Below are 17,952 nucleotides of genomic sequence, written 5' to 3' on the forward strand. Positions count from 1 at the left end.
TGTGGGATCTTGTCTTTGGTTGTTGCATGTGTTTGCACTCATAGCTTTACGTTTGTTGAGTTGTTTATGGTTTTTGGTGGAACATTTAAAATGAAAGAAAATGTACGCCTACCACGCTACACCTTGGTCTTCATTTAACGAGGAGCGTAACAGTAGTTTGTTTCTTAAGTTTTCATGTTTGTAATTTTCAGATTTTAGGTATTTTCTTTAGAAGTGTTCCATTCGGAAATGTTCCATTTTAAATATTCTAATGCTAAACCAAATTATCGGTAGCTGTTGACTTGAACAACTAGAATTTGTTTATAAAAGTGGGTGTTTTTATCTATGTGCATTTTGCTTTGCACGTGCAATATCTATTATATCATTTTGTTGCAAAATATTTTTTTTTGTAAAATAACACTTGGAATATTACAGAGTGAACTGAAGCATCTCCTCTCGTAAAATAAACACTGTCCCTGTTTTGCGAAATTACAAGTTAACTTTCTTCAAAACCACCAAATACATTGACTGTATATCAGCAAAACTATTTATGATGGTGAACCTGAACCATCAAAATAAAATGTAAATGATGAAAGTCCTGTTAAGCTGGTAGATGGAAATCGAGATCTGTCTTTGAGCTTTTTGTCCTCTATTTGTAGTCTGGTAAAACAGTGTTTTCTAACTAAATGTATGATTTAATAAGTGATACTGTGCAAGCAATTTTACAAATATCTTAATTCTGACAGTGCAGACGTGCAAATATCACTTTCTGGGATGTAAACTATATACGTTTTTATACGAGTGGGGGCAGTTCCCCCTCACATCCACATGATTTCATAGGACAGTGAGAAGAGGGGACAGGCAGTTGAACAGATACATAACTGCGCCCTCACCATTCAAAGAAATTAAAGCTGCTTTTTACACACTTAAACGATTTCAATCATGTTGTAATTAATTATAAAACTTCTGTATAATCCTGCTTTGACCAAAATTGCGTTATCCACTCACAGACTCCCAAGACGATGGTGCCGAAGAACATCCAACATGCTTGCGTACGTACCAACAAATCATTGCTTATCCTACCAATGTGCTGCAGTTTGCTCACTGTTATGGCAACATGACGGGTCTTTACTCAAACACATTCAAAATACAATTTCTAATCTCTCCCTAGTGGCAAGAAGATACAAGAGCCTTCACAAATATGAATACCAGTACGAAGCAGAGTCCCTGAATGCAATTAAAGGAGCTTCCAATCTCATGAATGGACCCAAGTGCTCTTGCAAGGTAGACATCATACCTCAGAGCATTAAGCCTTCACTTCAGTCCATTAATATTGTCCTCACGCAACATCCCAGTAAGCAAGCCGTCTAACCTCTTTGTCTCCCCCTACAGGTCGAGATTGAAGTTCCTCAGTCTTGCAGCTACATCCTGCGCACCACAGGCTGTAGCTTGAGTGAGGTTGTTGATATGGACGCAGAGGGCAACCCTGTGTTCGGACCTGCCCCCGGATCTGATGCCTTTACTGCTGCCATGGAGAAGTAAGACCCCAAGGCTGTCACAAATGCCCTAACCCAACCCTTGTCCCCAATATTTGTTAAAAATTCCTTGTCCTCTCTTCTATTAAGCACATTGTAATTTGGAGTTAACAACTGGTAACCAACCTTTCACTTCTCTCTCCCTGCTCAGACATCCTCTGAAGGTTGTGGTTGAGGGAGTGTATGATGTGAAACTGTACCCTGAGGAGGATGAGTCCGTGACCATCTTGAACATTAAGAGAGGTATCGTGTCTGCCCTTGCCGTGCCCCTGCTGGAAGAGGAGAACAACAAGAAAATGGTCTGTTGATCGTGTCAGAAAACACCCTAATCATAACTATACACTTTGTATTACAGTGTAGTTTCAGTGATATGAGCAAGTAATTTCATATTGAGTACTTTATTACTCTAATGGGTACTTTAGAGTAGCCTAGTCGTTAGAGCATTGGACTAGTAACCAAAAGTTTGCAAGATCAAATCCCCGAGCTGACAAGGTAAAAATCTACCATTCTGCCCCTGAACAAGGCAGTTAACCCACTGTTCCTAGGACGTCATTGAAAATAAGAATTTGTTCTTAACGGACTTGCCTAGTTAAATAAAGGAAAAATAAACAAACTACCTGGTAAACAATGGTACATATTGGTGCTTGTTTTAGTGAATCCAAGAAAGAAAAATGTAATTATTGTGTAATAAAGCAATAATAAATGAAAGGGTATGCAGTACTGTTGGCACGCCGACGTGATGCACTATAAGGTATAAGACTAGCAAGGAAAATTATATTCATGGCTCTGCAGAGAGCAATTTCTCACATTCAGTTTTTCGGAAAACATAAATCAGTATTTATATTTATTCAAATATGTCAAGGATCATTGACTTTCCCCTCAGCCCACCATCCACGGCATGTGCAAGACCAACTACATAGTCAACGCCATGGAGGACATCGCTACTGACATCACTCTCAACAGGGACTTGTCCAAATGCGACCACTTCATCCCCCAGAGGGACCACACCAGCCCCCTGGCCCTCATCTCTGGCATGGTAAGACTGCAAGGCAGTAAAATTTGCTGGTTAGATTCTGAAATACACCCTAAATCATTTATTAATCCTAATTCACTTTTTAACTCCTTCCCAAAAACCCTTCAAAGTACTTATCTTTCTCTGCTCCAGTAGCTGAAATGACAACTAATATTACTCCTAATTCACTTTTTAACTCCTTTCCAAGAAAACCTAAACAATAATAATGTCTCCTCCTACAGCACTATCCTCTTGCTCAGCTGATCAGAAGCTCCCAGACCTGCAACTACAAGTTTGACAATGACAAGAAGCACATGACCTCTGGTGCCTGCACTGAGAACCACATCCTGGTGCCTTTCTCTCACAAGTGTGTAAAACATTATGCCTATAATGTTTTATGAAATACGCACCTGCAATGTTAAGAGATGTTGCATAAGTCTTTATCATCTCTTTGGCTTTCCACAGGGGAGAGTATGGAGTTACCAACGTTGGCAAGCAGTTCCTGACTCTGCTGGAGGTTTCCACATACAATGAGAGAGTTTTTGACCACAGTAAGTATCCCTTACATTGCATTCTAATTATGGAGATGATTGAAAAAGGATTTCAGTGTCAAAACTGACTTTATCTTCCTGCAGATGTGGCCAACCTTAAGGGTCTGCCAATGGAGGCTGCTGAGGACAAGAGCGTTGTTCAGGACAAGGATGCTCCTCTGGCTGTCCTGAGGGAATTGGCCACTCTGTCCAACGGTGAGAAGAGAGCCCACCTCTTCCAGCAGCTTGTGAGCATGGTCCGTGGAATGAAGGCTGAGACCCTGAGCCCTGCTATCCCCGAGGCACTGAAGTTATCCGGACCCCTGACCTACCAGGTTCTGGCCCAGTGCGGTACACCAGAGTGCAGCAGTGCCATCATGCAGATCCTCAGGACCTTTGACAACTCTGCCTTTGAGGTTGATGCCATTGTGTTCGCTATGGGACAGGTCCCCAACCCCTCTGCCCTCCTGGTCAACGACATGCTGGCTATGGCACGGTACAAGCAGAGCAAGCCTATCCTGTATGCCCTGAGCAATGTTGTCAAGAGGTAAACAGACATTTTAAAGCAACATATTTTCTAAATTGAACTAAGCAGATGCAGACAATGAAATTCTGACAATGTGTTCCTCATCAGATTCTACAAGGCCGAGGGCAAAGTGACCCCTGAGATCGAGGCTGTGGCTGAGTTTGCTGTTGCCCAGCTGGGTGACTGCACCGGTGACAATGAGCAGAACTTCCTGGTCCTAAGGGTGAATGTTCCATCACTCCCCTTAGCTTTTTCAGATTTACTCAATCAACAATTTGAATCAGAATAATGAATGTTTGCTTCTTTCTGCTCCCCAGGTTATTGGTAACATGGCTGCAGCCATGGGAGCCGCCAGTCCTGCCCTGAAGTCTGCTGTGATCCAGTGTGTAAACGAGCCCGCCGCTTCCCTGGAAGTCCAACAGGCTGCCATTCAGGCATTCAGACAGACCCCTGTCCCTGAGGAGGTAACTCACTCTTATCCTATTAGCTTTAAATATATATATACTCTTCGTTCACTGCAGTACTGTTATACACATTCTCCTGTTTACAGGGCAGAGAGGTGCTCATGCAGGTTCTTTTGAGTGGTGCTAGCCCCCTGCAGAAGCGTGTTGCTGCCTACCTGGTGCTGATGAAGGACCCCCAGCCTGCTGAACTAGCTCAGCTGGCCGCTGCTCTGCCCATCGAAGAAGACCAGCAGGCCAAGAGCTTTGTCATCTCCCACCTGACTAACATACTGGAATCCACTGCAGCCGAGACACAGGAGTAAGAGAGATATCATCTGCAGTATTTACTGCCTCAGCTAACAGAAATATTCTGTTCGGTTGTTCCCTCCTCATCATAGGTTTGACCATGTAATAAATTATTCCATCCATTACAGGCTGAGACAGAAAATTATTGATGCCCTGCAGGGCAATGAGGTTGGAACTGTCATGGATCCCACCAAGTTCTCCCGCAACTACAGGATTGGATCTGTGCAAGGAAATATGCTCTTTGAGGGCACCAGCTATCTGCCCAAGGAAGTCATGCTGGAGATGACCCTGAAGGCCTTCGGCTACAATGTGGACATGATGGAGGTAAAAAATACTATTGAATTTGTTTCCCTAAGCCTTTTATAGAGATTATGTTTTTTTGCAGAATATACAATTATTTTTCTATCGGTCTCATGGTGAACATTCTCTTCACTTGTAAGGTTGGCATGGAAGGCAAAGGACTTGAGCCAACTGTTGAGGCTTTGTTCGGAGAGAACGGATTCTTCCCTGACACGGTTCTAAAGATCGTCTACTTCGTTTCTGACAAGATGCCCCTGCAGGTCAATGAGGTCATGAAGAGGATGATGCCCGCTCTGAAGAAAGACAGAATGAAGAGACAGGTATTTAAAACCATACTATGTTCTTCCTCTTTCCTTACAAAACATTTTAATTAGTGTGATTTTAATCCTAGTTATGTAATTGTAGCATGAGCTAACTGTCTCTTTCCTTGAAAAAAATATTCTGTAGGCTTCCCAGAACATCGTGAGAGAAATCGGCCGCAACCTCAACAGACTGGTCAGGGATCTGAAGGCTCAGGAGTCCCCTGAGGCTATGATTTACCTGAGACTGCTGGGAAATGAACTTGGATACCTGAAGACCAATGAGCTAGAGAAGATGGCCTACTCTGCTGGTCTGATGATTGACAACGTACTCAAGATGTTCCCCACTGATGTATGTAGAAAATATGGAGAAAAAAAAACACTATCACATCAAATATACATTCATGTTAACTCATCTGGCAAGAATGACATATCAATCATAAAAAATGTCAACTCAATTTACTATCCAAAATCTGAAATCTACATGTTCCACAGCTGATGAAGGGACTGATGACCAACGCTGACAATGAAGTCTTCGCCCATTACATCTTCATGGATAACGAATTCTTCCTGCCAACTGCCACTGGTGTGCCACTGAAGATTGCCCTGTCTGGTACCTTCACCCCTGGCATCAAGGGAGGACTGCACATTACACCCGACATGGTAAACTTTTATATTTATTTTCACTGATCTGTTTTCTATTTGTAGTAACCCTAATACATGTGACGTCGGTCAGTCTTTTTTGCATATCTATATAATATACTTGGACGGATCCCTTTCCCACAGAGCGAGGTCTCATTCATGCCCTCCGCTGGAATTGAGTTTGTGGCCCGGGTTGGTTCCCACATTCCTGAGTACCTTCTCTCTGGCCTGGAGATGCACACCAGCCTATACCACGAGAGTGGGCTCAGCGCTAAGCTCGTCATGGCTGACAAACAGGTCAAGCTGACCATCCCTGCTCCTCAGGGTCCTGCCAAGCTCATCAGCATCACGTAAGTGTCAGAGTATCAGATAATACCTGATGACCAATATCTATCAGAGCCTAAACATTTCCTTTCCACGACCCCTATTATAGCAACAAGCTGTTCGAAGTGACTTCTGCTGGAATGAAACACATCCCGTCTCTGGTAGAGGACAGAATTGATGTGTCTGAGTGCACTCCATTCTTAGCTGGTATGAAGTACTGCACCACTCTTCAGTACTCCGATGCTAGCTCCCATGACACTGCACCCTACTTCCCCTTTACCGGAGATAGCAAGTAAGTACTAGTTCTATGCAAATACATTTTAACATGCTCCATTTATGTTTTCCTATTTTCAGGTAGAAATTGATCTTAGCCATAACTTTTGGAAATGAAACAATTATTTAGGCTTGCTGTGGAGCTCCACCCCACTGGGGATGTCACTGAATACACGGCCACCATCGGCTACGAACTTCTCAGGGAGGGAGAAGAGGGTGGTCAGAAAGTTGACACTGTAAAGGTGGTCCTGAAGGCAGAAGGTATAGCTAAGTTACAAAATCCCTCTTTTAGAGTAGCACAGTCCTTTCATTTCTAACGTACAACCTTTTCCTTGGTGACTAACTAATTCAGTTTATCCTGGACACAGGTGCTGACCCCACTGAGGCCACAGCCACTGTGAAGTACAACAGGAGGAAGAATGTCCTCACCACCGACATCCAGATCCCTGACTTTGACTTGGAGGCCGGAATCAGACTGGGCGTTGTTGATGGCAACACCAAGGGCAAAGGAATACACTCCATCTCCATTGACCTCATCAACAAGAACATCCCTCAGCTGTCGCTGGTTGGCCGCGCTAAGTAAGCTGACAATGCTACCCCACAAAGTACGTCCCTGTTTTGGTTTCTTCTGTTTTTCCAAAATCCAACTGACTAATGGTTTTCTTTGCAGAATTGAGGCCATGAAGGATGCTATGCTGCAGGTGCAGCTGATTGTCCCTTCAATCAAGGCTGACGCCACAGTTACAGCCAACGTGAAGCGTGGTGAGGAACTGGAACTTGAGCTTGAGTGTGACATCAAGCTCCCAGAGACCACCTCAGTGCAAAAGATCACCCTAAAATATGGTATGCAGGCTTTCAATATCGACCAACCTTTGTACAATGATAAATTGTTTTGCTTCATGATCAACTTTAACTGTATGTTCCTGAGAGCTTTGCTAGGCTTTAAATGTCAAATATCCATTGGAAAGTCATTAACATTCAATTTAATTTACAATGAATTTATCTTACTTTGTAGATGATAAGAAGATTGTGGCTGAGGTCAAGTCTGACATGAACTCTGAGATCCAGAACATCCTCCCTCATGCTGAGGCATTCCAGCAGATGGTCAGTGATGTTCTTGATCAGCAGGTGGGCCAGACTGACATGAAGGTCCGTCACATCCTCACCAAGTCTGTAGAGGTAAAACAACAAACACTTTCATCTTATGATCACTATTATGTCCTCTCTGAACTTAATATATTACAATATGTACAGTACCAGTCAAAAGTTGACACACCTACTCATTTAAGTGGTTTTCTACATATTTTTTTTACAATTTTCTACATTGTAGAATAATAATGAAGACATCAAAACTATGAAATAGTTTGTTTAACACCGAAAAAGTGTTAAACAAATCTAAATCTATTTTACATTTCAGATTCTTCAAAGTAGCCACCCTTAGCCTTGATGACAGCTTTGCACACGCATGGCATTTTCTCAACCAGCAGTTCCCACAAATACTGAGCACTTGTTGGCTGCTTTTCCTTCACTCTGCGGTCCAACTCATCCCAAACCATCTCAATTGGGTTTAAACCCTGTGATTGTGGAGGCCAGGTCATCTGATGCAGCACTCCATTACTCTCCTTTGTCAAATAGCTGCAGAATGCTGTGGTAGCCATGTTGGTTGTGTGCCTTGAATTGTAAATAAATCACTGACAGTGTCACCAGCAAAGCACCCGCACACCTCCTCCTCCATGCTTCACGGTGGGAACCACACATGCGTTCACATACTCTGCGACTCATCAGACCAAATGACAGATTTCCACCGGTCTAAAATCCATTTCTCATGTTTCTTGGCCCAAGCAAGTCTCTTCTTATTGGTGTCCTTTAGTGGTGGTTTCTTTGCAGCAATTCGACCACGAAGGCCTGATTCACTTAGTTGCCTCTGAACAGTTGATGTTGAGATGTGTCTGTTACTTGAACTCTGTGAAGCATTTATTTAGGTTGCAATTTCTGAGGCTGGTAACTCTAATGAACTTATCCTCTGCAGCAGAGGTAACTCTGGGTCTTCCTTTCCTGTGGTGGTCCTCATGAGGCTCAGTTTCCTCATAGTACTTGATGGTTTTTGCGACTGCTCTTGAAGAAATTAAAAAAGTTCTTGAAATGTTCCGGATTGACTGACCTTCATGTCCTAAAGTAATGATGGACTGCCGTTTCTCTTTGCTTATTTGAGCTGTTCTTGCCATAATATGGACATGGTCTTTTACCAAATAGGGCTATCTTCTGTATACCACCCCTACCTTGTCACAACACAACTGATTGGCTTAAACTCATTAAGGAACAAAATTCCACAAATGAACTTTTAAGGCACACATGTCAATTGAAATGCATTCCAGGTGACAACCTCATGAAGCTGGTTGAGAGAATGCCAAGCTGTCAAGGCAAAGGGTTGCTACTTTGAATAATCTCAAATGTAAAATAAATTGTGATTTGTTTAACACTTTTTTAGTACCTACATGATTCCATATGTGTTATTTCATAGTGTTGATGTCTTCACCTCTATTCTGCAATGTAGAAAATAGTAAAGATAAAGAAAAACCCTGGAATGAGTAGGTGTGTCCAAACCTTTGACTGGTACTGTATTGTATTACAGGCAACCAACAACTACCTGGAGAAATATGCTGCTGATATCCCATACATGCAGAACCTGAGAGTCCCTGGGATGCCAGAGATTACTCTGCCTGAGAAACTTTTCCTGAATGCGTAAGTTACATCAATCAACTAGCATGAGAATAATTTCAGTCAATACATTAACTGATTTTTTGAGGGGGGGGGTTCCATGATTAATTAATGATTAAATATAATTTTCTTAAACAGTGAGGCCACAGCTGCTTACCACTTCAACAATGAGCGTATCTTCATCGCCATTCCCCTGCCTCTTGGTGGAAAATCATCTGAGGAGCTGAACTTCCCAGCTGCACTGACCACACCACACTTGGCTCTGCCCCTGCTTGGCCTGGACATTGCATCCATGGAGATCCCGATCCCTGAGCTTTTCATCCCAGAGACCCTTGATGTGTTTGTGCCCCTCTTTGGAAAAGCTCAGCTGTCCACAAAAGTGAAGAGCAACTTCTACAACTTGGAGGGCTCAGTGTCTGCTGGCAAAGATGCCGCTGAGACACCAAGCTATTCTGCCAAGTTTGATGTGACAGGCAGCTGCTCAATGGAACTCCTGTGCATCAAGATTGAAGGTAGTGCTCCATCTCCAGACATTTTCTAATGCCTTTGTAAATAATAGAGAATTACACCATCTGGAACATGTTTAGTTGTGCAATAATCAATCATTGTTCCTTCTGTGTTGTAAATAGGATCTGGATTGCTTGCCACCACTCCTGCTGATTCCATCAAGGCCCATGTGAAGACCTCCGTGAGCCACAAGCTCATTGATGCCAGCATTAGCATAAGGGAAGTAGGCACTGTTACAGACAACAAGATCAATGTGAAATCCAGCAGCAAAATCGAAGCAACAAGCCCCATGGGTCTGAGTGTAAACCTAGAGCACACCGGCCAAGTTGGCTTCAATACTGAAGCGCCAATACTGGCTCCAACACTGAAGATCTCTGGTGATAGCAACTTGGAGGGAACAGTCAAAGCAGGACCTGTCTATGGCACCACAGTCACCACCCAGTCTTTTACCATCTTCCCATTCAGACCAGAGGCAAAGATTGATTCTTCCCTGAAAATTGATTCAACCATTCTTATGGCCCAGAACACCATTGCTGCATCGTTTGCCAATGGCGAGCTGTCTGTTGTGTCTAACACGAATGCATTTGAAGACATCCTGACCCATGCTGCTGAACTTGCCTTCAAGGATAACCAGCTGTCCCTGAAATGTGACACCAATGCCCTTGCCATTGGCATGAAGATCCACAACCAGGCTGAGGGTTCTGTTGGCTCTGGAGCAGTCACAATCAAGATGGAGACCAACGCTGACCACTCTGAGAATCGCATATACTCTCTTGTCACTGCCTCCCTGGATGTCAATGGTCTGGCTGTGAACAGTGATGCCACTGTAAAGCTGCTTGAGAACAAAGCTGCACACAAAGCTACCCTGACAATGAACAAGGATGGACTGGCCACAAGCGGAACAACCACCCTGCAGGGCCCGTTTTCCATGGAGAACACCTTCAACGGTGGAATTGATGCCTCCAAGGCAACTCTGTCCATTGAGACCAAGAGTGCATTGAATGACATGAAGGTTGAGAATGCCAACTCACTCACCATCACTCTCTCCAGCCTTGCCTTCAACTCAAAGGCTGAGGCCATCGTCAGCGAGAGCACTTCCTATGCACATGACATCACCATTGACCTGCAGGACTACACTGCCTCTGTAAATGTGAACAATGACCTGAAACTGCTGGGAGCCAACCTAGTCAACGAGGCTCAGCTAAAGGCAGTGGTCTACAAAATGGACTTTACTGGAAGCCTGAAGGGGGCCTATGGTGAGGAAGAGCTCAAACACACCTATGAGATCAACTATGCAGACTTGACCACTAATGCTAAGTGCAGCACTACTGGAAAGCTCCTCGGTGCTCACATGAGCCACAACACTGAGCTTGAAATTGTTGGCCTTGCTGCAAGGATCCAAAATGATGCCCGCTTCAACTCCCAGCCTTTCCGCTTCGACAACACCATCCGTGCCAGCATTATTCCCTTCGACTTCAATCTTGACGCCATCTTTAATGCTGATGGTGACCTGACCCTATATGGCAAGCAGAGCGCTCAGCTCTATGGAAAATTCCTTCTTAAAGCACAGCCCCTGGCTTTTGCCAGCTCTCATGAATGCAGAGCTTCTGTCACCCATCAGCTGGACAATGGCTTCCCCCTGGAAACGACAATTGACAACAAGATAGACACACTTCTGACTCCTCAGGAGCAAAGGGCCATACTTAGGATGAAGTCAAAGTTGAACAGCCATGCCCTCAATCAGGAAGTGAGTGCCTACAACAATGCTGAAAGGCTTGGACTGGAGCTGTCTGCAACCCTCCTCACTGGCCTCCTGAACACAGTTGCCAGTGAAGACCAGGAATTCACAATCTCTGGGTTCCTGAAGTATGATAAGAACACTGACAGTCACTTGATTAACCTGCCCTTCCTTAAAAGTTTGCCTGCCATCCTGGAAAACATCAAGATCACTATTGTGAGCATGGCAGAGAAAATGCAGAATTACATTAACAGTGAAGAGATCAAGGCTAAGCTTGAGGCTCTGCCCCATCATGTCAGTGACTTTGTTGCCAAACTGAATCTGGAAGGCAAGGCTGTCCAGCTCAAACAGAACCTGATTGCCCTCACCGAGGAGTACCCCATCACTCTGGAATACCTAGAGGTCTCCCTTCTGAACCTCAAGACTGCAGTTGAAAAACTGCTGATGGGCCTGGCATCCAGTATCCAGGGCATTGTTGCTGCCACCAAGGAGATGATTGCGAGTGGCACCCTGTCTGAAACTGTAATTGAGAGGCTCAGCCAGGAGCTGAATGCCATCAATGAGGAGTATAAAATCACTATTATGTTCGTAGCTGTCATTGATGCTATCGAAGAGCTGATCAAGCAGATTGACATGCAGAAACTGAAGGACAGCAGCATTTCACTCCTTTACGACATTGATGCCCAGTTTGAAATCAAGGCTAAAATTGAAAACACAGTGAGTGAATTAAAGCAGTTCATTGAGACCTTTGACAGAACCAAAACTGTTGAGGATATGAGAAACTACATTTCCTCCATCAACTTGGAAGCTCATGTTGAGCAGCTGATGGAACACCTTCCCACTGAAGTGATCAGCAAGATAATTGAGTCTGTCAAGGCAGTGATCCAGGAATTGGACATCATTGGCAAATTGAATGTTTTCCACACCAAGCTGAGAGGTCTGATTGTCAAGTATGAGGTTGACAAGAAGGTTGAAGCAGTCCTGGAGAAGGTTGCGGGTCTAATTAAGCAGTTCAAAATTGTTGAAACAATTCAGGTCCTTGCTAACAACCTGAAGGCCATCGATATCCCAGGGAAGGTAATGCAGATGCTGGAAGAAACCATCAACTACTTGAAAGCTACTGAGATCAAACAGGTGATTGAACAGCTGAATGAATATCTTGACTCTGTTGTCCAGCAGCTGAGGTCATTTGATTACAATGCCTATGTGGATGAAGTCAACCAGATGATTGCTGAATACACTGCTCATGTAAACGAGCTGATCAAGGCACTTGAGATCCCACAGAAACTTCAGGCTTCAAGAGAGTTTGTCAACTTTTTTGTGTCATCTGCACTTAACTACATTGAACATCTGAGGAAAATCAAGGTTGCAGACATGATCAAAACAGTGAAGGACATGGTCGACCATGCCATCCTTAATGACCTTAAGGCAATTTCTGAGAGGCTAAAGCAGAGAATCACCGATATGGACCTTAGAAATGATATCATCTCATACCTGCAGCAGGTGAGCGAACACTACACCAAGGTCATCACTGTCATCAATGAGGTGTTCGGCAATGTGATTGAGGTGATCCAGAAGTTTGCTGGTGAACAACAAATTGTCAGCGAGGTCAAGCAGATAATTGAGGGAGTTGTTACTGGACTGAAGACAGCTGAACTGGACTTCCCTTCATTCACCATCCCTCTCACTGACCTGGTCATACCCTCCATGAAGATCAGCCTGGAGAAGCTTCAGGAGATTGAAATTCCAACACAGCTGGATATCCCTGAGTTCACTATCCTGGGTTTCCACACAGTGCCAGCCACCACCGTTTCCTTTGACGATATCAAGCAGAAGGTCACAGAGCTCATAGATTTTACTGTCAACTTTGAGATCCAGAATCTTAATTTGGATGTTTTCTTCGGAAACCTGACCATGAGCTACCTGCCAACCCTACCTGACATTACCCTCCCAGAGATTACATTCCCAGAGTTCTCCTTCCCTGTCCTACCTAAGGTGGCTGCAGAGAAGCTCCTAGAGATTCCAACTCTCCAGATCCCTAAGATCAAGCTCCCTGCCATTCCCAGTGAGATCAGTGTCCCTTGCTTTGGCAAGCTCTATGGTGAGATCAAAGTCAGCACCCCCATCTACAGCATTAGGACCTCTGCTGAGCTCCAGAACTCTACTGACAGTGAGGAGACTCCTCAGCTCACTGCTTTCCTAACCTCCCAGGCCATATCTCCCATTTTTGAGATATTCAGCTACAACCTGGACTCCACTGCTCGCGTTGCCATCCCCAAGTTTAACCGTGTGATAGTTGCAGAGACCCTTAAGTTTACCCACAATGCACTTGCAGTCGAACACCAGGCATCAGTGACCCTCTACCGCCTTGCAGCCCAGGCCTCAGCTAAGACCACAGTCAATGCAACCACTGCACACTACACGGCTGACATTGTCAATAATGCCTTCTTTGCCACATTGGGTGGTATGTCTGCCTCTATGGACACCACCTACAACCACCAGATCAATATCCCAATCCTTGGCTTCACCAATGGAGCCTCTGTGACCCAAAAGGCTGTTGCCCGCCTGGAGGACACAACAATCACTCTGACCATTGGAAATGATGGTGCTATCAAGTCCAACTCTCACAAGGGCACACACAAGTGTGACCTTCACTTCGCCATCAGTCCCAGCACTACTAAGCTGACAATCTCCGCTGACACCGACACTGCCCTTCTGAAGATGAAGCAGACCATGAACGCTGATGCAGTCATTCTCAGTCACATCACATTTGAGGCCCGCTCTGAGGCAGAAGGCCCAGCCATCAAGAACAGCCTTCTGGTGGCATCTGGAAATGCCAATTTGGGAGATATGAAGGTTGAACTGAAGGCAAACCATGACACAGAGCTTGTTGGAGATCTCAGTGGAATCCTGTCAAACTCACTCACTGTTAAGATTCATCCTATTGAAGTTGTCTTTGACTTCCAAAACAAGGGAAACACCAAGCTCAGCTTCAACGAGGCACTGATGGCCAAGATTGATCTTCAGAATGACTACTTTGCCACAATAAAGCCTGAAGCTCAACAGATCAACACTGTGGCTCTTGCCCGTTTCAACCAGTACAAATCCTCCTACAACTTCACTATTGACAACAACAAAAAGGAGGCTGGTATCTTTGCTACCATGAATGGTGAGGCTAATCTTGAATTCCTGACAAACCCCATCAGCATCCCTGAGATTGATCTGCCCTTCATTAACTTGCACATTCCAGCCATCAGCGATCTGAACCTGTATGAGCATACTGGCTTGAAGAACATCTTGACCACCACTGAGCAGTCTCTTGATGTTGCTGCCAAGATCCTGTACCAGAAGAGTCATTTTCACTCTCTGGGCAACCTGATCACCGAACTCTCCCTGAAGTCACCCATCTTCAATCTGAATGCCAATGCTGGACTTTACACTGAAGACGATCTTGTGTTCCGTCTCAGAGCTACCACAGCCTCCGTTTTTGAGGCTCTTAAGACCAAGCTTGATGGCACCACCAGTTTAACCACCAAAAGAGGACTTAAGTTGGCCACGGCCCTGTCCTTGGAGAATGCCCACATTGAGGGAAACCATGACAGCACTTTCAGCCTAAACACAGACAACCTGGAAGCTGCGGTGTCTGTGGCTACCATTGCAAAGATTGCCCTGCCCATCTTCAACCTAGAAGCCAATCAGAAACTTGTTGCAGACACCAAAACCAAGCCAAATGCTGCCTCTACATTGAAGCTGAAAGGTGATTTCAACCTGCCCCTTATCAAAGCAATTGGCAAGGCAGAGGCTGACCACAGCCTGAAGCTAGAGGGAACCCTTGAGTACATATCTGTGGAGTCATCCATCAAGGGCAACATTGATGGCACAATCCTGGAATACAATGCTGTTTTGGGAGCTCTGCACAATGAAGCTAACATCTACCTGAATGCTGATGGCCTACGCTCCACCTCAAAGATCATTGCCAATGCCAAACTCAGCAATGGTGAGACAACTATCCTGGAAATGGATGTGGATGAGAATCTGGCTGTTGAAGCATCCGTGAGCCGTGTGTATGCAGTGCTGAAATTCGCCAGCAACAACGAAGCCAATGTGATTACCTTCAACACCAAGGGAAAGCATGTAGCCCAGGCTACCATTGACTTTGCACCATTGACATCACTGACTGCTGATCTTGAGATTGACATGTCTCAGCCAAGCAACATGGGTGACATTTCCCTCTTTGAGAAGACTGCTGTCGAGCTGACATGTACCAAGCAGAAGATCTCTACCACCGCCAAGATAGCCACCCCTGTGTATACGACAAATCTGGCAGCTGAGTTGAAGGGTGATGCCCCTGTCTTCAAGGCTGAACTGAAGTCATCTGCTACCTCTGTCATCAACTTCCTGGATTACGACGTGGATGGTAAAATTATAAAAATGTCCTCTATAATGTCATTATTTGATGCAAAATAATTGTATTTGAGGAAATTGAAACTGCCTCAACAGCTTCCTTCACTGCAAGCTTTGAGAACGAAGCCCTGAGCGTGAATGGCAAGGCTGTCCTTAACCATGCAGATCTGACCATGGACATTCAGAATGTGATTACCCAGGCTATGAGGTAAAGTAATACTTTTAAACAGGCTGATTTCAATGCATAATACATATTGAAACAAATTATTTAGGCTTGTTAGCACAATGTTAATCAAACCATTACAAACATTTAGCAATTTGAAGATACCTGAATATGTATTAGTATGGTTTGATTTGTCATTTGTGCATTTCAGGAAGAAGCGTCAAGAGGAGGGAAGGTAAATACTCAATGTACCTTCAATTCACATCAATCTAGAACTATTGCATGAGCAAATAAAGTCTACATCTTTTGACCGTCTACTACACACATGTATTACATGAAGTTATAAACTGGATGGTTCGAGCCCGGAATGCTGATTGGCTGAAAGTTGTGGTATATCAGACCATATACCATGGTATGACAAAACATTTATTTTTACTACTCTAATTGCGTTGGTAACCAGTTTATTATAGCAATAAGGCACTTTGAGGGTTTGTGATATATTGGCCATATACCACACCTGCCTCGGGCCTTATTGCTTAATTAAACTATGAATGAATAGACAGTAACTGATCACACAGTTTTTCTTCCACTTCTTAGTGTCTCCCGTCACACCCTGAATGTGGACATCACCAGCCCAACCTTCACTGATGTGAACTTCCGCTATGCTGCCCGCAGAGATGGCGTCAGTGCTTCCATCTCTACTCCATCCACTGGGTTCTTGGGTCTTCAGCTCCAGGGCAGGATCCCATCTCAGCTGAGCGCTAGACTCTACAGCCGTTATGCTGTGAGTTTCTTTTCATTTCATTCATCTTAAAATACTCAATATTTGTGTCCCTATACACAAGTCAAATAAATGTCACCCTATTGTACAGGTCAATTGAAATGGGTTGTGTTTCTCCTATATCTAACAGTCTGCCCCTGAGGATGATGTTGACATCTTGGTCATCAGAGCTACTGCTAAGGATGCCGATAAGATAAAACTACAGGTTGCCTACAACATGAAGGCTCCCCACGACATGCTCCTGGGTCTGAAGAAGAGACTCCCTGCCATCACATCCACCCTGAACAGCTTCTCTAACAAGTATGAGATCTTCGGGCACGTGGAGGGGCTGAAAAGCTCCATCATCAACCTCATTGAGGAAGCCTACACTGCTGCCAACAGCCACGCAGCTGAGCTGAGCCAGCTGTCAATCCTCTTCAGGAACACTGTTTTCCAGTTCCAGAAAACCATCCAGGTGTTCCTGGATGCTGCCATTAAGTTCCTTAGGGAGACAGAGTTCAAGCTCCCTGGCTCTGAGGAAATTACCACCCTGCCTGAGGTCCTCAAGCAGCTGACCACCGGCATTGCCACTATGGTTGAGCAGGCCATCCAGATGCTCATAGACAGCACAGAGGCCTCCTTCAATGCTCTGGTCGATATGATCAGCGACATCCAGGTCACTATGCCAATTGGTGATGTGATGACTGGAGCCCAGATTGTAGATAACATGAAGCATGCTCTTGCCCAGCTTGTGGGTCTGGTGAAGCATCTGGAGAGCCTTGACATGGTCCTGGAGAAGCTCGGCGAGACCCTGAAGGTCATTGTTGAGAAGGCCCAGGAGTTTGTCGACACTCTGAAGTCTGACTACCTGGATGCCGTCGCTATCTACATCAACGCTCTGTACAATAACCTTGTCGGCGTCATCAAGACCGTCCTGGACCAAGTCAATACTGTGTTGAACATGGAGCAGGTGAACTTAGCAATGGAACACATCGCTGACATGGTTCTGTCTGTGGTTAACCAGCTCAACCTCGCCATCACTGGTCTTCTGCAGCAGGCTTCTGAGGAGGCCCAGGCTTTCATCAAAGTTAGCGGTGGAAGGCTTGAGATGGAGCTTCCCTTTCCCTTCCACCAGTGAGATAACCTCACAGACTGAACCCTGAGTCTAACACTACAATGTGTTTAACATTATGCTATTCTGAGGCACAGGGCTGGGAACGTACCTCAAACAAGTATTTCAGCACGTCTTTAAAGCCTTTAGGTAAACATGCAGCTATTATTTGATCATTTTTGTGTAAATGACAATTGGTACACTTACCAACATAAAAATGAAATACTGTTGAGTCACATTTCCCTATCTGTCTGTACCATACAAGATGCAATATGAGAGTACAAAATAAATAACATTTATACAGCATTATGTTTGATTTATATTTTTCCACCTGCTATGTGTATGTTTTGAGATCCTCAGTATTTTAACAACAAGCACTCCA

At 44.6% G+C, this 17,952-nt stretch overlaps 2 protein-coding genes across 3 annotated transcripts; both read left to right on the top strand.

Annotated features, from left to right (window-relative positions):
- The first annotated feature begins 1,359 nt into the window (after nt 1–1,359).
- On the top strand, nt 1,360–4,697 carry LOC135564226 (apolipoprotein B-100-like). The gene is made up of 10 exons (XM_065008473.1): nt 1,360–1,517; nt 1,666–1,813; nt 2,398–2,550; nt 2,769–2,893; nt 2,992–3,077; nt 3,162–3,603; nt 3,691–3,811; nt 3,900–4,046; nt 4,133–4,344; nt 4,460–4,697. Exons 1-10 carry the CDS (start codon nt 1,447–1,449, stop codon nt 4,695–4,697), a joined length of 1,743 nt encoding a protein of 580 aa, XP_064864545.1. The 5' UTR covers nt 1,360–1,446.
- A 78-nt stretch (nt 4,698–4,775) lies between these two features.
- On the top strand, nt 4,776–17,844 carry LOC115107455 (apolipoprotein B-100-like). Of its 2 annotated transcripts, XM_065008654.1 has the most exons (16): nt 4,776–4,951; nt 5,079–5,282; nt 5,426–5,593; nt 5,717–5,922; nt 6,006–6,188; nt 6,300–6,430; nt 6,538–6,748; nt 6,840–7,012; nt 7,185–7,348; nt 8,802–8,911; nt 9,026–9,399; nt 9,517–15,549; nt 15,633–15,744; nt 15,911–15,934; nt 16,297–16,483; nt 16,611–17,844. In XM_065008654.1, the coding sequence occupies exons 1-16, from the start codon at nt 4,778–4,780 to the stop codon at nt 17,595–17,597; spliced, it is 9,441 nt and encodes a 3,146-aa protein (XP_064864726.1). In that variant the 5' UTR covers nt 4,776–4,777; the 3' UTR covers nt 17,598–17,844. The 2 variants fall into 2 exon arrangements, with proteins under 2 accessions (XP_064864726.1, XP_029486708.2); XM_029630848.2 differs by lacking the exon at nt 15,911–15,934.
- Nucleotides 17,845–17,952: the final 108 nt, after the last annotated feature.

Source organism: Oncorhynchus nerka, linkage group LG24 (genome assembly GCF_034236695.1).
Source record: "Oncorhynchus nerka isolate Pitt River linkage group LG24, Oner_Uvic_2.0, whole genome shotgun sequence".
Classification (NCBI taxonomy): Eukaryota; Metazoa; Chordata; class Actinopteri; order Salmoniformes; family Salmonidae; genus Oncorhynchus; species Oncorhynchus nerka.